The 26,057-nt window shown below is 43.8% G+C and overlaps 1 protein-coding gene and 1 long non-coding RNA gene across 2 annotated transcripts; both read left to right on the forward strand.

The window, feature by feature from the left end:
• The first annotated feature begins 7,395 nt into the window (after nucleotides 1–7,395).
• On the forward strand, nucleotides 7,396–25,664 carry LOC142931896 (NXPE family member 3-like). Its single transcript, XM_076076025.1, has 6 exons — nucleotides 7,396–7,523; nucleotides 8,321–8,764; nucleotides 9,002–9,300; nucleotides 23,674–23,744; nucleotides 24,735–24,941; nucleotides 25,024–25,664. The coding sequence occupies exons 1-6, from the start codon at nucleotides 7,422–7,424 to the stop codon at nucleotides 25,575–25,577; spliced, it is 1,677 nt and encodes a 558-aa protein (XP_075932140.1). The 5' UTR covers nucleotides 7,396–7,421; the 3' UTR covers nucleotides 25,578–25,664.
• Nucleotides 18,929–19,888, forward strand: LOC142931942 (uncharacterized). The gene is made up of 3 exons (XR_012947433.1): nucleotides 18,929–19,058; nucleotides 19,175–19,289; nucleotides 19,818–19,888. It is a non-coding gene; the product is annotated as an uncharacterized LOC142931942 (long non-coding RNA).
• Nucleotides 25,665–26,057: the final 393 nt, after the last annotated feature.

Genomic DNA, 26,057 nt, shown 5'->3' on the forward strand with positions numbered 1-26,057 from the left:
GAGGTTCTCCAAAGGCCAGACGGGTTCCCATGAACTGTTCATACCAGTCGGGGAGACGACACTCCATACCGTGGTCTGCTGAGTCCATCTTGGGCCAGATCATTCTGTCACGGGGCATGATGAGGACTCAAACGCAGACAGTCAGGTGTAGTGAAAAAGGTTTTAATGAACCAAAAACAAACAGGGAATCCAGGGACAAGACAAAAGACGAGGGGGAAAATCCGGCAGGAAAAGGCAGAACAGGCAGACAAAACGGGTGGGTAGGTCGGAAAACAAACAATGATCTGGCAGTGGGTGTGTGCGGCAGGGGTTTAAATAGTGAAGGAGGCAGAGTGAGCAGGTGAGAGTAATGAGCTGAGTGTGACTGGCAGGTGCACTGAATGAACTGATTAGGTGAGTGAGGAGCTACAGAAAGACACAAAACACACAGGGCAAAGCCTGATCGTGACAGCAAGGGTCTCTTTCCATAGAAGGATTGGAAAGATATTGATGAGTGACCGGGTGTTTCTGTCAGCTATCTTGGTTTTGAGAAATGTATCTTGCACTTACAACGGCTTGCCACTGAGTAGCAGTGTATGGGATGATGCAATAGCATTCACTGTAGTTGCTGATGTGCAACTATGCCATCAAAACCCATGCATATACAAGAAAACGACATTTGAATAGCTGTCCACTGTAGTGACCTCTATGCATAAAAGGGTTAAGCTGCTGACTCTCCAGCGTGTCCTCTCCTCTGCCAACTCAAACACACACCGGGAGGAGACAGAGAGATAGCAGAGGATCCTGGATCCTGACAGTAAATTGTTGTACAGTGACTTTACCTTGGCTGGATGCTCTCCATGGAAATTCCCACCAGATGTCATCTCCTCGGTTTCTCCAAATACCAGCTGGAGATGAGTTAAGCGTTCATAAAGCACCAGTCAGTCGTTTAGGGGACACTGCCACCTTGTGTACAACTTGTGTAACATGGCAGAGGGGGAAACCTTAAATACAATGTGTCAGGAGTGTCAGGAAGAAAACTATTTAAACGTAAATATTCTACTCTTAATAATCAATACTTGCAGTAATCTGACTTCTGACTGTCATTATTGTTTACAAATTAAAAGTAATTTTGTTAAATCCAGCACATTTTTATGTGATTTTGTGGTTTATAATGCACGCTGTCCTGCCTCCTCGTCTCTCTTTTTCTCTTCTTCTTGTTTCTTCCTCGTGTTGCTTTCTTTCCTCTTTCTAAAAGACAAATGGCAGACAAAGCAGGTCATAGTCGACAAACACCTTCAACAGCCAGAGGAACATGATAAGATCAAAATGTGTTCTTATCTTTTTTTAGTGAGAGGGCTCACAATGTATGCTGTATGCTGTCTCCTGTCCTCGTCTCGGCTGGACTCCTCTTCTCTCTCTGAAAGACAGACTGCAGAAAAGGGATACTTCACCATGAACACTGTTAAATTGTCAGTAAAGGACTACTTAGCCATTTGTTAACTCTTCCTGTGTTGTCTTCTCTGTCCACAGCGGCTGCTCTGGTTAGCAGAGAGAGAAGCGCTGCTGGAGTTAATGTCTTCTCTGGCCTCTGTCTCGTTTGTTCCTGTCTTCTCCTGCTTCTTCTATCAGCCTGTTGTTCCTCGTCGACCTGCCTGTCTTTGGTGGATCAGTAGTGTTGTTGGCTCTGACTCTGCTCCTGCAGCTGTAGTAGTAGGTCTTCTCATTCCTAGCTCCAACTGAAGTCTTGAACTAGCTCCTGTTTAGCTCTAGTCGTATATTTACAAATGTTTTGTATCCAGCCATGTTCTCTTGAAGGAGAATGTCTTTGTTTGTTTGTTTCTTACATGAATTAATGGCTGAGAGGTTTGTATTTAACAGTATATTGTTTGCATCTTGCAATAAATATTAATATGGTTTTGATCACTTTGTGTTGTGTCTATTTGCCTGTTCTGTTCAAAAACTATGTGTTTTGAGACACTGCTGGCCTTTCAATGTCATTTATAAATGCTTTGTAAGGCATAAATAGTCCTCACTTTAAAAAGGTCACATAAAACACTTTACTAACGAGTAGTAACTACCTTAATAAATCATGAATTGCAGTATTAATATGCGTTTATAAAGCATATATTAACATAGTCCCTAACCATTATATATATAAATGCATGAATAATGTACATCTAAATAAGTTATTAATCATTTACTAACACTTTATAAATTATCTTATTAATCATCTACAACTCCTTAATAATTGGTTTGTAAAATATATAATACTTCATTTACAAATGGGGAATCCATCATTTATAAAGTATGAAAACACAATCATGAAACACATAATAGACGAGCTTATTAATCAAGAATAAAACATTTATAACTGTTGTTATGAACTGCATACTAATGAATTATTAATGTAGGAACAATGCTTTAAAAATGATGAATTAGGTGTTTACTCATACTTAACTAATGCTTCATAGTGTGTAGTTATTATAAAGTGTTACCAAGGGTTTTACTGCGCAGATAGACAACATTCTATCTGGCTAAATGTGAAACCAAGGCCTGAGCCTTATTTGCAATATTTTGAATTTGAATTGTGGGTAATTCCCTTGGGCAAAGTCTGCATCTAATGCCGACTGACGGGAAAGGGTTCATAAAGGGCTCAAAATGTCTGCGAGAGACTCAAACACTGTGATTTGACAGTGGGACAGAACTAAACCCTCACGGACTTTACAGGAGCTCGCCTCAAAGTCCGTCAGTAGAGATTGGGATTGGGCCGTAGACAGCATTATTTTTTTTTTGTTACATATAATAACGAATTTTTGTTTTGTTTTTTGTTTTTTCATGAATTTCATCAAGTGACTTAAACTTTACAGTTAAAATGTTTCTTATTTGTATTTTATTTTGTATTAACAGCCTGTAAAAGACACTCTCTATATTGGGGCAGCTCTTTCGTCACATGGGAATGTTGAAGAAAATAAGGCAGTCAACATCTTGAGTCACTGTTTATTTGATTCAAGCTGCGACGGAGATTGAGGATACAGTGCTGTGGGTGGTAACCAGCCTTAAATACAAAACCTGGAAGTCAAGCAAAGAGAACAAAGACTCCAGTAAACCAGCGAGGGACAAAGTTACGGATCACTGTATCACTGTGATAAAATGAATCTCTTGTGAGGTAAGACACTTCAACTACGTTTATTTGAATTTGAATTTTATAATGAAAACTAAATGTTGCCAGTAACCATTCGAATATACTGTACAGTACATGTGGGAAATTTTGAGGTACTTGTATTATACTTCTCCTACTTCTGCTTCATGCTATACTCCATTACTACTTTGTACTCCATCACATTTACTCGACTTCATACTTTGTCGATAACATAAAGTTAAAAACATATGATCAGTCTATAAAAGGCAAGTAAACGTGCAAAAGTATCAGTGTGATGATATACTTCAAGTACGTAAAGTAGAAGTACGCATTGTGCAGAAGAATTATATATTACTGTGTTATATTTTCCCAAAGGTCAATACTGCAGTATCTGAAGGCTGAACTAAACTGAACTTCTGTCTGTTTGTTCTTGGCACATCCTGTCGTAACAGTTTAACAGGACATTTCAGTGCAAACACTGAACAGTCTTTTCACAAGATTTGGGACTTACAAAGGAATTGTATATATATATATATGTGTATGTATACGTATATATATATATATGTATGTACTGTACTGTATATATGTGTATGTATATACTGTATGTATATATATCAGGCAATGAGATTATGCACTGGTGCCTTTAAAACGGCTGCATTACAGGTGGAAATGGGAGAAATGCCTCTCGAAATAAGAACTCAGTTAGTATTGAGTTATTGGGCTAATCATCTATAGGGCCACAGGGCCACAACAAAGAGCACCTAACACAGGACACTTTAAAACCTTGCTGGGAAAAGGAGAGGAGGGAGACAAGAGACAAAAAAAGCAACAGAACTTAACATAGCTGAATTAAATGCCAGTCCAACAGTTCCATTGGCAGCGATAGCACCGTGGATACTTCATGATGCAACATAAGACTTTGCAATATTAATAAAGAAAAACATATGTAGAGGGGTTATTTCCGCTTGCATGCAATACAGGCACACATTGACATTCACCACAGTTATGTCCGGATTTTCACAGACCCGTCCAAGAGTTCAGCAAACAAGGTAGGAGTAGCATTTATTGTTCCAGAATATAATGTCAAAATAGGTAAAATGATCAATGAGGGACTATATGTGTACATTACATTACAATCATTTAGCAGACGCTTTTATCCAAAGCGACTTACAATAAGTGTATTCAACATAGGTATTCAAGAGAACTACTAGTCACCAGAAGTCATAAGTGCATCTCCTTTTTCAAACAAGCATCTAAGAGCATAAACCAGAGCAACTGCACAGTGCAGAAACAAACTAATGTAATAAGTGCAACAAACTAATACGAATACAGTACCCAATAATGTTAGCACTACAGTGGATAGAAGACACAAGACCATTGAGGGCAATCATTTGATCAGACTCAAGTTCATCATTAGCCAGCTTACAGAAAAGCCATTCAGACGGTAGACCAGACATCCTTATAGAAACACGACAAACATACAGAATTCAAATGATGGGTCTGCCAGTCGTGCTCCTATGGGAACCGGCACATATTGGTGTCAAAGGGAATGAAATGGGAGATAAAGCTGCAAAAGATTCCGCAGGAAATAGCTGCACTAATGTTGCAGTCAGCTTCAGTGAATCATAGACCAAAAGCATTATTTGACAGAGGTCGAAAGGAAAGGTGGCGGAAGCAATTGAAGGAAGAAAGAAAAGGACGATTGTTTTACCGACTTCAGAGGAAACGAGGAAAATGAGTATTGGGCGAAGTTAAACGATAACGTTATCATGATGTGTTCACATGTAATCTCGTAAAATGTAATGTTGGTGAGAAACTTGACTAAATCCAGTTGTATGAAGGAGATGTTTCCACAACAACATAAATAGATATTAGAGATGAATTATGAGCTATTTGACTTCCCTCTAGGCAGCGTATAATACATCATTAAAATTGCTAATGACAACATTTGTTTGAATCAAACTGAAAAGGTGTACAGCCTAGCTGCGTAACCGATACACCCTCCCAGTGCGAGTGAAGCGCTGGAAGACGGCTTGTTCAATAACCTCTGACCTAGGTATCGAACGCACCCCCCAAAATCTACATGCGAGACCGTCTTAGCTTGCTTAGGGAGGCAAAAACCAAGATAACTTAATACCACTAGCCACCGTCGCATCACTTATTTCAGGCTAAAAACGTCGGCCTCCCCGACTGCCGGATATCAACTGATTTAGGTGTGTGTGTGCAATAGGTGTGGGAGGACTGGATGTACTCCAGGATGGACCCGCTCTAAAGGGCCACCGCTGGAGGAGGAACCCCGTGTGGTTGGGAACCTGGCTCGGTTATCAAGGGCAGCTTCAGGACCCTGGCCCTAACACCCCTAATTTAAATACCAATATAACCCCTGTTGTTTCCTAATACACAACAGCTAATGTATAAACATTATTAACTAACACTGCAACATCACATGTGATACATTAGCAGAGCTTCAAAATCAATCTGAGCCAACTAAGTTAGTCAATCACAGCAATACTTGAACAACACCATTTTAAGAGAAAAGAGTTTCCCCACTGGGGATTAATAAAGTTTTCTAATCTAATCTAATCTAATCTTTACCCTTAGCTAGTAGCAGGTATGTCATTTAGATCACCTGCTTAATTTATTTACTACTGTCTATCCCAGGGGAAGAGCTCTCTTACCTTGAGGAGACGAGGGCCCCTCCAGAGACGAGCAACACTGGACTTTGGTTGGAATGCACAAAATACAAACCAGTTTTATTTGTTTTTTACAAAAAGTAAGGTAAAAGCTTACAAAAATGAATAATAAAAAATGATGTCGAAGATAATACAGAATGTCAAATGTACCAAGCTCACAAAGAACCAAGTTTCCCAAAGAGCAAGAAACCTCCAGAAGCCTCGATCCTTTGTTGTCTCCTCTGATACACTTCTCTTTGGTGCTTTCTGCCACCTCCGGGTCCATATAAGGTAGATAACAGAACATTCTTAAATCATTGGACGAAACAGCTTTATATATCGGTAGAGTTTCTGATTTTAAAACCTTTCTCCTCTGCTGACTGTCAATCATCAATTCAGAGTGAGTTTAACTCAAAGTTCACTTATTTCATTAGCTTTATCATTCAGTACATTATAAGCACGTGATAAAAAATAGATCGTAACTCATCAAAGACAATGGAAAGTTAAAAGAGGATAAACCATATGCATAAAAAGGTAAGTACCAGCTTAAGATAGGACTCCCTGTCTGGCTAGAGGTCACAGGAGCCATGTTTCATATATGCCAGTTAGGCGTGAAAACCACAACACACCTAAAAGTTTTGTTGTGGAATATTTCTATGACTATTCGGGAGAAGGAAGTGAAGGTTTTCAATCAATATCAAATAAGCAGGGTCTGATGAATGATCAAAGTTGTAAAATCAATTTATTGCGTTGCAAGCAAGGAGAACAGATTCACAGACACGCATTGCAGAGTCTGATGAGAATGCCCCCCTGAATCATCTTTTGCGGTCACAGCAGGTGCTTCCTGTTGCACATCTTACAGAGAAATATGCTGAGGACATGTTAAAACATTTTTTACCGTTAGAGTTTCCATTGTTTCAGTGTCAGCCAGATGCTCAAACCAGGATGCTGCCTTTATGCTTTTTAGGGTCTCACCTCTCGCTCCTCAGACATAAAGGTGTTGGATAGCATCACAGTTCATCTGCAGTATGCAGCAAAACTACAGTTTCACCTTGTTGCAAGTATTTGTTTGATCCACAATTTCAATAAGTCGATTAATCTTTTGGTGTATCAATTATTTTATAGAAAAATAGAGGTATAGGTTTTTGGGGTGTAGTGTGTCTCGGACGTTCTTGGTGGATACCTCAACAAAACATACAATCTTTTATTTCCTTATCATTTGAATTCTGTGTTTTTATGAAGAAAAAAAACCCCACTATAAATGACTACAACAGAGTAAAAGGATAACATTTAGAATCTCTGATGGTTTACACTGACTTCAGTTGTTGAAATTAACTTCCCTCTCTGTGCACCTTGGAGGTATGCAAAGTAGGGTTTAAAATCCCTACTCTGCTACTTTAATAAAAGTGAAACATATATTTTTTCAGTAATAATTGGAAAACTGGCGGTGTCACAATATTTGTATGGAAAGGATCTCACAATGGAGTTCAAGTTTTAACAAATAATATTCTTTAGCATAACAAGGTGCCAGCTACCCCTTTGTTTTTTGACTTTATGTTATAATTCTGTACCAGATAAAGTGGTGAAAGTGATATGCTGCAGCCACAGATGAGGACTGATCACCAATCATGAAGGCCAAAGCTTGTTTAAGAAGGGAGAACGCCGCCATCTTCCTCTTTCTGGCTGTCTTTGTCTTAATCTTTGTGCGACGTCACATGTACGATCTGGAGGTGAGAACTTTTACGTTTTAGTGGGAGTGGGGTTTTAGTGAAGGTGGACCCTGTTTAAAATGTTTGATATTAGTCTGTTTCTGGATATTTTCAAATCCAATGGAGCGCAGCTACGGTAATGGTCTATGTTGTAATTTCATGCAGTTAAATGGTGTTATCACTCTTAATCCTGCACCTTGACTTGTTGACAGCAGCATCTCCTCCAGTTAAAAGATAAAGCTAACAGTATTCTATACTTTAGACAACCTACTGGCTTCCCATTCGTTCTTACTGAAGACCTAAATCTTAAGAAAGGGGTCGCAAATATATAGTTTATAAAAAGCCATGAGATGCCCCAAAACAGCTGGGCACTAAAGGGAGGACTTTGAGGTTTAATGGCTTGAATTCTCTCATCAGTGGAGTTTTTGAAACGAATAATAGTCCCTTTTGTACCGTTAGTGATTCAATCCATTGTATATGCATTAAAAATTCAATGCATCTTTCAGCTATGAAAGTCTTCCACTGTCACGTTAAACCATCGGGTATGAAACATCCTCTGTAGTGCTTCTTGGCCAATGGCATAACATATCCCAAAATATGAATTTCATTTAAAAAGACCTTGAAAAACTTGAACATTTGACCATGGCGGAAGTTGAGAAGGGCGGAAAACATACATTCTTATCCACTCCCCAAAGTCATTTTGAGTTTTGGGGAGGGATAAATCTTCCCTCTTTGCACTTTTACTGCATTTGGTTCATTATTTGTTGCATCTTTGACACCATCTCTCTCTCTCGCTCTCTCTCTTGACCAACTGCCAGTTTCAGCCTAAAGTCAAATCCACCATCATCATGCCGAGAGTCTCCACTGACCCTGACATGAATCGCAGCTTCTGCACCTTCCAGCTACTGTCCCCTAAGGACGCTCTGGAGGAACGCCGCATACTAGACTACACTGCTTGGCCTGAAACTCCACTTTTGCCAGCTCCTATTTCCCTGGAACAGACCAGTGATCCAGCTCACAGCACCTTCACCATTCTCCCAGGGAGGAAAAGGGGACAGTGGCATGTAGGGGATCAGCTGGAGGTCATGATACAAACCTCTGACTCCCAGGGTCGTCCCAAGACGTCTGGGGGGGACTACCTACTCGCCCGGCTGCACAACCGGAAGCTTGAAGCAGGTGTGGCTGGGCAAGTGGTGGATCATCTGAATGGGAGGTACTCTGCTGTATTCTCTTTACTCTGGGAAGGAGACGCACAGGTTGAGGTACCGAGATGTTTTGAATTTTGTTTTTAATGATTGTCCGTGAAGCCCCGCCCACCTTTAGTTAGTTCAGAGGAGGGTTTAAGTGAATAGACAATTCTCCAGAGATTACTGTCTGAGATTAATCTGCTTCACGACTTGAAGACGTGAACCTTTATAAGTGTGGAGCTTCAAGTAGTATTACTGATATGACTGAACATGATTGGACTTGGTGAAAACTCTGGTTCTCTTTCCAATCAGGTGACTCTGGTTCACCCTAGTGAGGCCATCTCAGTGCTGAACAGGCTGAACAGAGAACAGCCCGACAGGATTTACTTCAAGAGCCTCTTCCGCTCAGGCTCACTCTCTGAAACCAGCCTCTGCAACATCTGCCTAAGGCCAACCCAGCAGCCGCTGTGCAACTACACTGACCCCCGTACAGGCGAGCCGTGGTTCTGCTACAAGCCAAAGAGCCTGAGCTGTGATGCCAGGATCAACCACTACATGGGAGGATATAAACAAAACCTACTCAATGCCAATGAGGAGAAGCTCTTTCAAAGGTGAGGGAGCAGAGAGACTGGTATTTTGTGTGACTTCTAATATGTACATCCAGTGTTACCTTTGTATCTGCTTAGTGGAATGTTTCAGAAGTTCGTAACCACAGGCAGTAAGATTGAATATAAAGATGCTTTAAAGGTGATGCAAATCAAACAAACCAGTCTGAATCATACTTTCATTTGCAACATTAGATAGTATTTGCCATGATTCATTTGTGTTTTATTGTAAATTCATTGTGATGTCATATTATTTTGGATGTAGTCTTTTCCTAAATTTTAAGATGCACACTTATTATATTATTATTTATGTTAATAGCTATTTTTGTCAAGCTATTAACATATGATCACCTTGTAAAGTGGATATGGCTAAAATGTGATTAAACACTGGCCTATTCCTTTGGAATTGTGTCCAATATCTCTTCTCCTTTTAACTGTATTTTGGTCTTCACCAACTTCAGAGGGAAAAATCTGCCTTAATCTATATGTGGCTCTATGTTCAACCTGCTGTGGCTAAGTGGATAGCAGGGCCGTCCTTCAATCAGAGGATCGCATGTCGATGTGTCCTTGAGCAAGACACTTAACCCCAAAAATTGTTCCCGTAGCTGTGCCTACGGTGTAGAAATCTGAATTGTAAGTCGCTTTGGATAAAAGCGTCTGCTAAATGACTGTAATGTAATGCTAGACGCTAACATTGTCAATCTGCTGTTTAGTGGTTGGTAATGCGCAATTGACCTTTCAGTTAGCCCCGCCCCCCGCTGAGCTACCATGGAGCCCACACTGTCACTGGGCAAAACTGGCCCAATGTCCCCCCTTACGGACTTTGAGGCGAAGTCCGTGAGGGTTTAGGGATGTCCCACTGTCAAATCGTCAAGTGTTTGAGGGCTCTCTTGCAGACATTTTGAGCCCTTTATGAACCCTTTCCGTAAGTCAGCATGGTATGCTGAGTTAGCCTAAGGGAATTACCCACAAATCATTGCAATGTGACATTAAACACGGGGTAACCAGTGGACGCATGGAGACATAAAAAAAAAGGTAAACAAAGAGGATGGCTCACGTGGGTTCAGCCTGTCATATTAAATTTACACAGAAACATTAAGGGTTAAAGATGGAACAAAAAATAAACATGAAAACAAAAACGAGTAAATAGATTATATGAAGTTCTCATCTTGTGAGGAAAGAGCCTGGAAGACTTTCAAATCAGGGAGTACAAAGTATAAAATAAATACACACAATCATACATCATATTTTTTGTCGTTTTCGTGGTAATGTGATATGTTGCAGCAAAGTGCTGTCCCATTCCTATTTACACCATCTCAAGCCCTCACAGTCTCTCACACTCAACCACTTACCAGGTGACGTCAGTAAGTCCTTGAGGGTTCAGGGCTCAGGGTTTAGGGGGGACATTGGAATTTGGCCACTAACTGCACTCACTGAATACATATCTAATTTTCACAATATATCAGGATGCAAAGTGCATCAGCAGTGAAAACAGGTTAAAAAGATAAATATATAAGCTAAAGCCTACAGATCACAGTGTAGATGTGGAAATTAAGGACATTAAGGTACACCACTGCTCCTGTATAGCCAGGTATGTTGGTATTCAAAGTTGCAATCATTAAAAAGCAAAAGCAGCATGTGTATACATTCAGTTAACCTTTAGTAGCCAGCATAGCATATGTGTACTTGCGGGACAGTAATTAGTTTATATTGACTACCATGTGTTTGCATCCTATTTCTGTCCGTTCCTCTGTCCGGTGGTCACGTAGACATTGCGCCACTCCCAGCTGCCGTGACTCCACTAACCTAATCTATCCTTCTCTCTCAGCTCATGGCGAGCAAGTGGTGGCGGGGGGGCTTTGGAATTGCCAATCGGCAGTGCCGAAAGCTGAGTTCATCTCAGGCTACGCTTCCTTGCTCTCCCTCAACTTCCTTGCTCTAACTGAGACCTGGATCACACCAGAAAACACTACCACACTCACAGCTCTGTCAGATGTGTACTCTTTCTCTCACACTCCCAGAGCTGCGAGGCGAGGTGGTGGTACTGGCCTGCTAATTTCCCCAAAATGGAAATACTCTCCTGTCTCTGTTCCACAGTTCTCCCCGTCCTCTTTCAAAATCCATGCTGTCACTGTCACTTATCCAGTGAAGCTCACCATTGCTGTTGTGTATCGCCCACCAGGCCCTCTTGGTGAGTTCCTGGATGAGCTTGACACATTAGTCTTGCACTTCCATGACGATGGCTCAGCACTCATCCTGCTCGGCAACTTCAACATCCAGACTGATAAGTTAAAACCTCTTCTTTCCTTCCTCTCCTCCTTTGACCTTTACCACTCCTCTTCTCCTCCTACCCACAAGGCCGGGAACCAGCTGGATCTTATCTTCACTAGACACTGTTCTACTGCTAACCTCTCTGTCACTCCCCTCCAGCTCTCTGACCACTATTTCATGTCCTCTCCCTCTCCTCTCCCCCGCTGATCTTTCCTCTGCCCTCCCTGACCCTGAATCCTTCTCTCTCCTATCCCCTGATACTGCTACTGATCTTCTCCTCTCCATCCTTTTCTCTTCTTTGGACAACCTCTGTCCCTTCACCTCCAGGCCTGCACGGCCAACTCCACCTGCCCCATGGCTGTGCATACTGATAGACGGAGCCAAAGACAGGAGAATGGAGAAAATGCAAACTCCCGGAGTATGGAGCCAAATCCAGGTCAATAGTTTTGATCATTTGAAAAATAAATTTTAGCCTGAAAGTTCAAGTTGTGGTCTTGAACATTGAAAAATACAGCAATGTATTCAAAATAAAAATAAGTGAATGAAAAGTTTTTTTGGGTTGGAAGTGGATGACGACACACCACCTGAAGCTCAACCTGGACAAAACCGAGCTACTGTTCCTCCCAGGGAAGGGTTGCCCGCACCGAGACTTGTCCATCACCATTGATGATACCGTGGTGACGCCAACTCGGACTGCGAGGAACCTGGGTGTGACCCTGGACGACCAACTGTCGTTCTCAGCAAACATCAGGAGGATTCGCCCCTTTCTCACTGACGAGAGGTGCTCATCAGGGCTCTTGTCATCTCCCGCCTGGACTACTGCAACTCACTACTTGCCGGAGCCCCGGCGTCAGCCATCAGACCTCTGGAGCTTGGTCCAGAAAGCTGCAGCTTGTTTGGTGTTCAATCGCCCCAAGTTCTCCCACACAACTTCCCTTCTCCGTTCTCTACACTGCCTCCCTGTAAGAGCTTGCATCCAGTTTAAGACTCTGGTGCTAGCCTACAGGGCAGTGAAAGGAACAGCTCCTTCCCAGGTAGCCAGCGGACTCGGCCGTATTGCGGCTGAGTGTCGGCTGACTCGGCTGTGTTCCGGCTCGATGCGGCCAAATGTGAGCCAGCTTTGGCCCATTTCATTTTTGCCATATCTGGCCCAGATTTGGCTGTTACAGACATGGGCCTATTCTGGCTGAGACATGGCAGCCGGGTTTATCGGCAGCCATCACTGAAACAGGTTCTGGCCCGTTGATGGCTGCCAAATCTGGGCCGAATCTGGCATTATAGACGCGGGCCTATTCTGGCTGAGACATGGCAGCCGGGTTAATCAGCAGCCAGCACTGAAACAGTTTCTGGCCCGTTGATGGCTGCCAAATCTGGGCCGAATCTGACATTATAGACGCGGGCCTATTCTGGCTGAGACATGGCAGCCGGGTTTATCGGCAGCCATCACTGAAACAGGTTCTGGCCCGTTGATGGCTGCCAAATCTGGGCCAAATCTGGCATTACGAACACGGGCCTATTCTGGCTGAGACATGGCAGCCGGGTTAATCGGCAGCCAGCACTGAAACAGGTTCTGGCCCGTTGATGGCTGCCAAATCTGGGCCAAATCTGGCATTACGAACACGGGCCTATTCTGGCTGAGACATGGCAGCCGGGTTAATCGGCAGCCAGCACTGAAACAGGTTCTGGCCCGTTGATGGCTGCCAAATCTTGGCCGAATCTGGCATTATAGACTCGGGCCTATTCTGGCTGAGACATGGCAGCCAGGTTTATCGGCAGCCAGCACTGAAACAGGTTCTGGCCCGTTGATGGCTGCCAAATCTGGGCCGAATCTGGCATTATAGACGCGGGCCTATTCTGGCTGAGACATGGCAGCCGGGTTAATCAGCAGCCAGCACTGAAACAGTTTCTGGCCCGTTGATGGCTGCCAAATCTGGGCCGAATCTGACATTATAGACGCGGGCCTATTCTGGCTGAGACATGGCAGCCGGGTTTATCGGCAGCCATCACTGAAACAGGTTCTGGCCCGTTGATGGCTGCCAAATCTGGGCCAAATCTGGCATTACGAACACGGGCCTATTCTGGCTGAGACATGGCAGCCGGGTTAATCGGCAGCCAGCACTGAAACAGGTTCTGGCCCGTTGATGGCTGCCAAATCTGGGCCAAATCTGGCATTACGAACACGGGCCTATTCTGGCTGAGACATGGCAGCCGGGTTAATCGGCAGCCAGCACTGAAACAGGTTCTGGCCCGTTGATGGCTGCCAAATCTTGGCCGAATCTGACATTATAGACTCGGACCTATTCTGGCTGAGACATGGCAGCCGGGTTTATCGGCAGCCAGTACTGAAAAAGGTTCTGGCCCGTTGATGGCTGCCAAATCTGGGCCAAATCTGGCATTACGAACACGGGCCTATTCTGGCTGAGACATGGCAGCCGGGTTTATCGGCAGCCAGCACTGAAACAGGCTCTGGCCCATTGATGGCTGCCAAATCTGGGCCAAATCTGGCATTACGAACATGGGCCTATTCTGGCTGAGACATGGCAGCCGGGTTTATCGGCAGCCAGCACTGAAACAGGTTCTGGCCCATTGATGGCTGCCAAATCTGGGCCCAATCTGGCATTATGAACGCGGGCCTATTCTGGCTGAGACATGGCAGCCGGGTTTATCGGCAGCCATCACTGAAACAGGTTCTGGCCCGTTGATGGCTGCCAAATCTGGGCCAAATCTGGCATTACGAACACGGGCCTATTCTGGCTGAGACATGGCAGCCGGGTTAATCGGCAGCCAGCACTGAAACAGGTTCTGGCCCGTTGATGGCTGCCAAATCTGGGCCAAATCTGGCATTACGAACACCTGCCTATTCTGGCTGAGACATGGCAGCCGGGTTAATCGGCAGCCAGCACTGAAACAGGTTCTGGCCCGTTGATGGCTGCCAAATCTTGGCCGAATCTGGCATTATAGACTCGGACCTATTCTGGCTGAGACATGGCAGCCGGGTTTATCGGCAGCCAGCACTGAAACAGGTTCTGGCCCGTTGATGGCTGCCAAATCTGGGCCGACTCTGGCATTACGAACACGGGCCTATTCTGGCTGAGACATGGCAGCCGGGTTTATCGGCAGCCAGTACTGAAACAGGTTCTGGCCCGTTGATGGCTGCCAAATCTGGGCCGAATCTGGCATTACGAACACGGGCCTATTCTGGCTGAGACATGGCAGCCGGGTTTATCGGCAGCCATCACTGAAAAAGGTTCTGGCCCGTTGATGGCTGCCAAATCTGGGCCAAATCTGGCATTACGAACACGGGCCTATTCTGGCTGAGACATGGCAGCCGGGTTTATCGGCAGCCAGTACTGAAAAAGGTTCTGGCCCGTTGATGGCTGCCAAATCTGGGCCAAATCTGGCATTACGAACACGGGCCTATTCTGGCTGAGACATGGCAGCCGGGTTTATCGGCAGCCAGTACTGAAAAAGGTTCTGGCCCGTTGATGGCTGCCAAATCTTGGCCAAATCTGTCATTATAGAAATGGGCCGAACTGGCTAATTGATGAAATATTGTAATGTAGCCAAACAATCATCATATTGTAGGAGCGCAGGGATTAACCATGTCGACAAGTGTCTCTTTTTGGCTGCTCACCTCTGTCGTCGGTTATTTCAACTCTCACAAACATTTCAACCCGAACACTGCCATCACCTCCTTTAAACCCAACATGACGTCATGTTCCCATGGTTATGCCACTCCCCTAGTCTTGCTGAATTATGTCCTCAAGTGTCTTCAAAGAGTCCACTACATACGCCCCCCCAGAATTCACCAAGACTAGAGAAAACATAAAAAATAACAAGAATCAATGTCTCAGGGCCCAAATCAATCGACCGGGAGCAGTAGCCAGGGCGGCCGTCGGAGGAAGCTTCTGGGTCTTGTAGCGGTGTGCTGGAAGGGTAGGAGGACTCCCCCGCCGTGGGGGTTTGGCCACCCTTACCGGTTGCTCCAGGTCCAGATGTGCTGGTTTCAGGCGATCCACCGACACATGCTCCAGTTTCCCGCCAATGTCCACTTTGAAGGTTTTGTCCCCGGTCTCTAGTACGCGAAACGGGCCCTCGTAGGGAGCTTTTAAAGGGTCCATGGTGGCCATCCTAGCGAATGAACACATATTCAGCTGCCTTGAGGCTGGACAGGATATGCGACTGTGGGAGGCCGTGTTGCAACGTAGGCACAGGTGTGAACACTCTGGCTTTTTCCAGGAGAGTGGCCCGCTGCTGTGTCGCAGACCAAGGGTCTGTGATCTTGGGGATGAACTCCCCAGGGACCCGCAGCGGCTGGCCATAAACCAACTCGGCGGATGAAGCTTGAAGGTCCTCCTTGGGGGCTGTCCTGAGCCCCATTACAACCCACGGGAGCCTGTCCACCCAGCCGCCGTCCTTGAGGCTGGCCCGGAGAGCAGCTTTCATTGAGCGATGGAACCGCTCACACAACCCATTAGCCTAGGGGTGATAGACAGTAGTCCGGTGGAGCCTCACCCCTAGGCTTTCTGCCACTGCGTTTCAGAGCTCTGACGTAAACTGTGGGCCTCGGTCCGAGGAAACATCAGCTGGGGCACCAAACCTGGCGACCCAAGTCCAATGAATGCCCGAGCCACCTCATCCGATGTCGTTGATGACAGCGGGACGACCTCCGGCCAACAAGTGCTTCGGTCTACCAGGAGATGTGTGAAACGCGCTGCTGGCGTGCGGACCATGGTTCGGCCCTCTTACTCATAGCAAATGTCAATGGCTTGTGATCCACAAAAGCTGTGAATTTCCGAGCATCTAGCAGGAACCGGAAATGATGAATGGCAAGAAAGAGGCCAAGGAGTTCTCGATCAAAGGTGCTGTGCTTCCGCTCGTTAGGCTGTCGACTGAAAAAAGCGAGTGGCTGCCATGCACCTTTCACCCACTGCTCGTAAACTGCGCCAACCGCTAGTCTGAAGCGTCCGTGGTGATGGCTATCGGAGCCTTGGGTGATGGATGTGCCAGCATTGTTGCATTTGCCAGAGCTGTCCTGGCATCCACAAATGCCTGGTTCCTCTCCTCGGTCCAGTCAACAGCCTGTTTGACAGCCTTGCCTTTCAGGACTTCGAAAAGGGGCCGGGGGATAAAGCGATGGTAAAAGTTCACCACGCTACCTGACAAGAGGGCAGAAAAGTCCTGAATGTGCGAAACTGGATAGCGGTCCGGGATTGTTGCATCGTTGAGCCGACGATATCACCGCACAGGCGCCACCCGCCACCTTTGGGGCAATGTGCAGGGGTGAACACGGGCTGTTGGAGAGGTGAATGATGCCCAGGCACTCCATGTTGTCAAACTTCTATTGTTTCTGTTTTGATCATATACTGTACAAATAAAAATTATTATTATTATTATTGTAATTAGTAATAGTAACATGGGGGACTACATTTAATAAATTTGCTGTTAATCAGACCACAAAATTAGCTAGCTAGCACACCCTTTTGTCCGTCAGCCTCACTCCCAACTGCTAGATGAAACTATACAGTATATCTGCTCTACGGGACTGTTTGGAATACAGACTGGAACATGTTCAGGGATGGTGCCATCCAGCAGAACAACATTAATCTGAATTAATATACATCACACATCTGCTGTGTCAAGGGCACTTTTGTGTCATTTCTGTATCCTTTCAACACACATGTGTAATATGACAATGGATCAGCCCACACATGAGTGTGTTGTTGAGCTTGGCAAAATATGTTTTTGGGAATTCAGTTTATATAATTTTAAATATTTAGCGTATGAATAAGTCATCTGAAAATGGACTTGAAATAAAATTATTGCTTTCCAAATAAACGCAAATATAAAACGTGTATCCTCCTGAGACTCGGTAAAGCGGGTACAGTGGACTGCCTTGACCAATCACGGTTGAGCTATTTCAAATGTTTCAACTTGCAACCGTCAAACTGCCCTTATCGCTGCTGGCTGCCAAAGAAGATGGACGTCTCAGAGGAGGACATTCCAACACTACCGGTGAGTTGTTGGCGTTGATTATATTACAAAAACAGTGGCTCAATATTTTAATGGAAGTGTGTGTAACGTGGTGTGTGCAGTCCAGCGGCGCCCGGTGAAACTCTTCGCCCCGTGCCGCAGCGCTCGGAGCTCCCCGCCCGCTTGCCGCCTGTGCAGCTGATGGGGGGGAGAGAGCTCCCGGCGCTGCGGTATGGAGCGAACGACTGCACACACTGTGATGACACAGAGCTGGTTGGATATCGGTAAAGATTAATTTAAGTGAGTAACGTTAACATTATATCTCTTAAAATAGTTTGCCAACAGTATCTAGCCATCTGGCTAACATTAGCTATCAGCTATATTAAGCTAGCTAGTTAGCTGAATAACTGAGTTAGTGGTTGAATGAATGACTCTGCTAGCTGATGTTGGATAGCTAACGTTAGCTTGCTTCTTTAACTGCCTGGGTTCTTATGTTCTGGCCATCATGATGAGCGTTATGTCATGTCAAGTTAGTTCATGTTAGCATTTGTGAGCTAGCAAACACTCGGTTGGTCAAGTCTAGCTAGCTTTCTTTGTTATATTTAATTCATTGTTCCGTCAGAAGTGGCGCGAAAGTGCGTAACGTTAACATCAGTGTGTAGCTAAGTGTTGAGGTGTAGATAGACTTAGATGCACTTAGAGCAGACAGGTGTCAGCGATGGGGCAGAGGAAAAGTAAGTATCGTTAAGTGGTTAAGCTGTAACGTTATTAAATGTAAAGCTTGGGTTAACTGTGTTTGATTTGTTAAAGAAACTAAGTGTGCCATTACCTACATGGAACTAATATTAATTAGCTGTTTATAATTGGCTTGAACAGGGACTAGAACAGGTTTTTTAATCACAGTTGACTTTGTAGCAGGGCTTTCCCTGCCGTTATATGGCTATAGGGCGAAGGACCTTTAAGCACATGAATATAAAATCTATGTGGAGAGCTTCAGGGCTGCGAATGTCCTCGCAACCACATTTAAGGATGATAGATGGTAAAGAATTGAAAAGAAAAATGTACAGTGTCCAAAGCAAAAACCAACTTCTGGAAAAGACGAGCAAATTGGGATTTGTCCTTGAAAGGATTTTAAAATTGAACACAGATTACCAAGAGTTTACTGATGTTGATAGTAGCGTACAGATAAGGAACCTTGACACATTCCAAGTGCCCATTTTCAACCTGTTGCAAGAAAAGTCTGTCTAACTCGGGTACATTTTCATATATATTTTTTGGGGTTATGTGTACATCTTGTCAAATTTAGTTCCAAAGAATCTCATGGAAGTTGGTCTAAATTTCTGCTTTCTGCGGCTTTGCTCTTAGTTCTCTTTTCAGCCTACAAAGGAGCTGGATGTACAGGATGGATTGAGGCCTCTCCTCGAAAAGAAAGGAACTCCAAACTCAGGGCATTGTTACAGAAAAAACAGGCTGAAACTCGTCAAAGTTTGCGTCTCTGTCTTGGTGGAGAGGCACGGATTGTAAGTTTTGCAGTCTATAATAAGAGTGATTAAACAAATGTGCTCACTTACCACGATTGGACTTTTAAAATCATGTACAGCACATGTTTATTGTATGTATGTATATCTGCGAACAGGTGGATGCTGTCCATAGAAGGCCGTGTGGTAATCACATATTTACCTCCCATGCCAGATTTCACAACTGCCCTGTCCCTTGAGTATCGGGTGGAAGCAGCCACAACGTATAAAAAGGTATTGTTAAAAATTCTTATGTACATCACGTTTCTTTGCATTTGCATTACCTGCATTTCTCCATTAAAGTCTGCTTGTAGCATTGACCAGGTAAAAATCACCGTACTTGCATTTAGGTGGCATTTGCGGACAATAGAAGAATAGGACTTCTTACAATCAGCATCCATTTGATTTTTTTTTGATGTTTGCCCAATTATTATCTAAAAAGAGTTTGCCACTGTATAGGCTATTTGTCTAAATTCTCAGAAACAGTTAAAGTTATTCCATGCTCATCTGCAACACCACAGTGTTGCATTTTATTCATAAATTATGTCTCCTATCCTGCTTATGGAGTTAAGAAAGAAAATAAAAGATGATAAGCCTGCCCCCACACTGGTGACTCCACCCCATGAATGCCATATTGCCTTCACACCACTAAAGATTCATGTGGGACATTGATCTCCCACAGGTCAAACAATATGCCTTAATCCCTGATCTTCATCCACTCAAATGAAGTTAATTTCTTATTTGCTTTTGTTGTTTTTTCAGGGATCTGCTATTCATTTTGCACTGTGGAGCTGATGGACTGAATAGTGATGGACTCACTAAGAAACAAGGAGCCACAGACCACTTTGCTCAGTGAAGTCACCTCAGTTCGTCCGTGGAACAGGGTGAGCTCTCTTTGTATGTAAAGGGGAAACAGTATTATTAAGATGTTACTATCATTGTTATAAGTTTTAAAGGGAACTGTTACGGATACATATGCTTGGTCCAATTTCCATAAAATATACCAATTGTTAAGTATGAACTGTACTGTATACTAATGTGTATAGTACACTGTTTTTGCAGTTAGCATTAAGGTTTCCATGGAGATGTAATACTTTTTTGTGTGATATTTGTGTATTATATCTACCCAGAAGTAAATGCACAAAAGACTCAAAAAGAGATTTAATACAAGTTGAGACAGCTAGTTACTTTTTAAGCTGTCTACCTCAAATTCCTCCTGTAGAGTAATAATGTTAACTAGGGGTGTGAATCACCAGAGGTCCCGCGATACGATATTATCACGATGTATTACTTTTTAAAACTTCAAATTATGTTCCCAAAGGAAAACTTTGTCAACATGTTTCATCTAATAAGATAAAGTTTTCAGTCTGTTCATCTCACTTCAATCATTTTTATTGCAGCAAAATAGGATTGTCAAGCAGACAACTTAACTGAATGCAAACGTGTCTATAACTTATATAAGAGTTATATAACTCGGTATAACTTGCGATGCGTGGACGTCAAGGGCAGAGAGCCAGTTATGCGCTGCACTCTCCCCATGAGCCTGGCTGCTGGTGGCAGATTTAACCCCCGTTGTGAGACCAGATTGAGCGTGTGAGCGAAACACTTCACATCCAGGAATCCCGCTAACTGAACGGCAACGCCCAATGTTAGAAACGTTGTCGGTTACAACCACCAGGTTTTTGTCGGCAATCCCCCATTCTCGTGCTGCATTTTGCAGGAAGTCTGTAATGTTTGCCCCGGTGTGACTTACGTGTACTGCTCTAGTTTGGAGAAAACGTGAGACAGCAGTCGCCTGAGATATTGTGCTGTTATAGTCGCATAGGAATCCACTGCGCTTGACGTCCACGCATCGCAAGTTAATGCAACCCTTACGGCTGTACTCAAAGATTCCACAACTTTAAGCTTCACTTCTCTGTAGGGCTTGGGCACGGATGTGTCGGTGAAAAAACGCCACGACGGAGTCATATCCATGTGTCATATCCATATCCTTCTTCCCTTCCTTCTTAAAAAATCCAAAATAAGTCCAGACGTCTGATTTAAACGCGGACGGTGCATTTCTGATTTCTTTCTCCGATGTCTCCATCTTTGTTTTGACCAATCACGCTGACCCGGGACCTCTGCTGACCTCACCAGAAAACAACTCCGCACCATCTAGTGGACTGAAAAAGCAATTGATTTTATTTTTCTAGTAGCCTACCAAAAGGTTTATAGTTTATATATTAAAAGATCGATACTTGGCGTCCGTGTATCGATACAATATCGTCACGCAAAATATCGCGATACTATGCTGTATCGATTTTTTCCCCCACCCCTAGTGTTAACTGTGTCACAGCACGTAGTTTATTGGCCCCTTCTTACTATGGCAATTCCTCTACAATCTTAATGTTTAGTAAGATTGGTGGATTTCAGGGGAATTAATTAGTTTGGCACCATTTTTGCATTTGGTTGTGTGTATTCAAAGTGTTTTTAAATGTGTTTTATGCAAGAATAATGTGTGTAATATATTTACCAAACAGTGCATTTTCAATAACAGAATATATCTAAAATTGGCAGAAGAAAAGGCCTCATATTTTTGTGTTGATTTGTTATCACCACGGTTTCAAATATTGCAATATTCATGTTTTTGGATATTAATATCCATCGTTTTGTGATTGCTAATACTGTAAATGTTTAGAGATTACAGCTGCTTGTCAGTTAAGCACATTTCAGAAGATAATTGTCATTGGGTTATCAAAAGAAAACAAAATTCCTAGTCCATTGTTTGTTGAAGCCACTCACAAGCACAGGAATAATGTTATCCTTGCTACTGTTCAACAACTAATAATAAATTGTTAAAAATGTATTGTTTGCTGTCTCCCTGCAGTTATTGTTGAAGCCTAAAAATGTGTGTATTTTAAAATACAGTAATATTAATCAGTACTTTGATATTACTGTTTTATTTTACAGTTTAAACACTAACCGTCAAAACAATTACACTATCAGTACAATTACTGTTATTTATATTACGGTTATAACAACCAAAACTACAGTAAATGCTTTAATTACTTTGTTTGATTTCACAATCAAAACACTGCTAGTGTATTAAAAAATACAATACATGGTAACAATTACTGTTACTTGTCAATAGCTGCCAGTTAATAACTGAATTTCACGGTACGTTTCTTACAGTGCTTACTTAGCATTCGTTGGACTGCTTGTGTCCCCTCTGGTTGCAAAAATGACCAAAATGTTCATTTTAATAACTTGCAAAAAATAAATGTGAATATGAGATGTACCTTTCTTTATTTGGCTAATGGTTTTCACTTAACATTCTTCGGCCCGATTTTGGGGCGTCATTCATCCCGAATCTCAGCCGAGTCGGCAACCGAACCAGACCCGGCCCGACGCGTTTCTTCTGGCGGGCCGATGCTGGCCCTGGTTATTTTCGATTATGGCCCAGTGACGGCAGTGTCGGCATCCGGAATCGGGCCGGTGTATTCGGCCCGATTCTGGGGCGTCATTCATGCCGAGACTCAGCCGTGTCGGCAACCGGACCCGGCCCGACGCGTTTCTTCTGGCGAGCCGAGCTCGGGCCGATGCTGGCCCTGGTTATTTTCGATTATGGCCCAGTGACGGCAGTGTCGGCATCCGGAATCGGGCCGGTGTATTCGGCCCGATTCTGGGGCGTCATTCATGCCGGGTCTCAGCCGAGCCGGCCCGATGCGTTTCTTCTGGCGAGCCGAGTTCGGGCCGATGCTGGCCCCGGTCAGTTTCGATTACGGCCCAGAGACGGCAGTGTCGGCATCCGGAATCGGGCCAGTGTATTCGGCCCGATTCTGGGGCGTCATTCATGCCGAGTCTCAGACGAGTCGGCAACCGGACTCGGCCCGATGCGTTTCTTCCGGCGTGCCGAGCTTATGCCGGATCTGGGCCAGGTCATTTTGGCTACCTGGGTTCCTATCTCCAGACCATGGTCAAGCCCTACACCCCTGCTCAACCACTTCGCTCTGCTGCCTCGCGGCGATTGGTTGCCCCGTAGCTCAGAGGTCCCTGCGGCCGATCGACCCAGTCACAGCTTTTTTCTGTCCTGGCGTGGTGCCCTAGGTGGTGGAATGAACTCCCCCTGAAGTCAGGACAGCAGAGGCCCATCTTTCGGCAGAGGCTGAACATTCACCTCTTCAAGATTGGCAGGACTAACCAACAAGTCAATTGGTTAATCAGCTTTCTGGCATGAAGCAGTTGCCTGCTGCATCTAATAGAATATGTTGATGAGAACGGTGAGACTCAATTTAAAACAGTTTAGTTTGCTGGCCGCAAAACCAAAACTATGAAGTGAAAGATGGTAAAACGTTTTGTAGATAGTAATCATTATCTCTGGGTTCATCACTGCGAGTAGCACCTTGCACATCACACAGGCGCAATTGGAACCATTGCTTATATGACTATTTGAATTAGTGCCATTGAATTTACAAAGTAAGTTTTGTGTGATCTTGAATGAACTTTCTAACAGTTGTTTCCCATTTTCGTGCTTGATTTTTCTAATTTGATTAAATTATTTAAAATGTTTGTCCTCTTGTATCTATGTCCTTAATGTTGTAGTGTTTTTAAGAGATATATTATGTGTACTTTTCTTCAGTGGTGTTAACTTGAAAGTCTACATTCGGGCTTCAGGACCTGCTAAGGTCACCGTGTTGCCACAGAAAGAAGGTAAAGCATGCTATTTAATTTGCTATTTAATACTGTTACTGCCACCACTGTCTATACCAATAATTCAAAACAGAATGTGCTACAAACAATGGTATTCATGCAAGAACCACTTGTACAAACAGTTTTGGTCTTTAGTGGCTTGTATGAGTGATTTAGGAGAACTTTCTTCTAATTTCATTTTTTTTTTCCAACAGTTTTTCCAACAGTTACCTGTCGTAACAGTCAATATTGAGTCTGAAATACCTGTATAAATTACACTTAATAATTATGTTAGCATTTTACTCTGCGATTTCAAAATATAGACTAATATAGTTCTAAATGTATTCATACAGCCTAACTATATCATCATTCATTTGCACAGGCTTTTGATGCTATTGTATAACTCTCCATCATCAATATGACCATCTCATACTGCAAAACAACTTTAACTATTTGACCCCTTTCCGTTGCAGTCATCGATGGCCTCGCTGTGGCGGGACGTTTATCATATGGAACCATTTTTTCTTTATTTCAGTGACAGCGGCAGGTGACACAGCAAAAACATTAATCGTTATTGTTCCCCATCCCTTGACTATAGAGAATTTTCTTTATGGATCTCTAAATGCAGGGCTTCAATATAGGACAAATGAGGCAGGACACAGCCTCATATGGTATTATTGGGGTTACTTATGCTAATTCTTAATTCTCATGAGTGCACACTCATTTATGCATAGGTGGCATTCATCATGTTTACGCTGGTCATTGACACGGTTATCTCAAGTTAAGAGCGTTTGCTGAATCTGTTGTGGCACGAGTTTACCCTACGAAGAAAAGTAAGAAAAAGTTTAGAAAAAGTGTACTACATTCTTCTGGGTAGCATTCTCCTGAAGAGAGATTCACCTTAGCAGTCTTTCTAGTCTCTCAGGAGTAAGGATAGTACTTAAGAGGTTCATTCAATCACTTTACAGCTTGGTTTTGTTTTTTCACCCTTATTCTTTAACTTCCTCTCAGGTCAGCTAAAGGTGAAGAGCAGTACTGTGACATCCGGACCTTCTGGTTATTACTACCAGGGTGTGTGGCGAGCACTAGGGGGCACCACAGTTTGCAAATTCAACACCTCCTCTGCCATCAGTCAGTGTCTGAAAGGCAAGGCGGTCCACATGTATGGAGACTCTACCGTCAGGCAGTGGTTTGAATTCCTGAACGCAGCTCTACCAGGTAGCTGATCCACAGGGATTTCTGGCAACAGATGATTTTGATCCCACTGCAGCTTAACGTGTTCCCCCTGTCATACCTTCAGGTCTTAAGGAGTTTGACCTGCACAGCCCGAAGCAAACTGGACCTTACATCTCCTTGGACTATGCAAACAACATCTTGGTGACATTCAGCTGCCACGGTCCTCCTATCCGTTTTGCCCCCATCCCAACTAGAGAGCTTCATTACATTGCCAATAAACTAGATGGCTTAAATGGAGACCACAACACTGTCGTAGTCCTTGGCATCTGGTCTCACTTCAGCACTTTTCCCATGGAGATCTACATCAGGAGGCTACAGAGCATCCGCAGGGCGGTGGTGCGGCTGCTGAACACAGCTCCAGGCACGCTGGTCGTCATCCGGACCGCAAACCCCAAAGCTTTGACGTTATATGAGACGATGAGCAATAGCGACTGGTACTCGCTGCAGCGTGATAAGGTGCTCAGAGCCATGTTCAAAGGACTGAATGTTCATCTGATCGATGCCTGGGAAATGACCCTGGCCCACCACCTGCCGCATAACCTCCACCCTCCACCTCCCATTATTAAGAATATGGTAAACCATCTATTGTCCTACATATGTCCTCAAAATGGCGGCTAGATATTTGTGTCTTGGGGAGAGGAATGTGGATTTACATGTTATCTCTGTGTTTCCACCAAGTGCTGCATTTTTCCTTCAGCAATCCATGCTCAGACCAGACTAAAAACTGTTGTGATGTGATCTATATGTTAGGATCCCTGTCTGCTCCTAGTGTGTGCTCCTCTGTTTGTGTGCTCCTCTGTTTTTCCCCCTGTCTGTTTTGTTATTGTGGGCCACGTGCTTATGTTTTGTTTTTGTGTCAGCCTACAGCAGGGGTCACCAACCTTTTTTAAACTGGGAGCTACTTCAAAGGTACCGAGTAGTACGAAGGGCTACTTATTTGATACAAACTTCCTGAATAACAAAGTTGTCTTCCTCCTCAGAAACCTGCTCATCCGTCTCGCTATGCTGCTCTATGTCCTCTCCCTCATTTTCACCAAAAATATGATCCAGAACTTGTCTCACTGAAAATCTTTTCATTTTTGCATGCTGCAAATTGGA

The sequence above is a fragment of the Anarhichas minor genome, unplaced genomic scaffold (genome assembly GCF_050575085.1).
Source record: "Anarhichas minor isolate MPS153535 unplaced genomic scaffold, ASM5057508v1 ptg000055l, whole genome shotgun sequence".
Lineage (NCBI taxonomy): Eukaryota > Metazoa > Chordata > Actinopteri > Perciformes > Anarhichadidae > Anarhichas > Anarhichas minor.

What these genes read in the sequence shown, in the direction of transcription:
- LOC142931896 (XM_076076025.1), top strand. Translation starts at nt 7,422, where the DNA reads ATGAAGGCCAAAGCTTGTTTAAGAAGGGAGAACGCCGCCATCTTCCTC. An exon ending in GTCACATGTACGATCTGGAG is followed by an intron (nt 7,524 to 8,320) that starts GTGAGAACTTTT and finishes ACCAACTGCCAG; the next exon opens with TTTCAGCCTAAAGTCAAATC. An exon ending in AAGGAGACGCACAGGTTGAG is followed by an intron (nt 8,765 to 9,001) that starts GTACCGAGATGT and finishes CTTTCCAATCAG; the next exon opens with GTGACTCTGGTTCACCCTAG.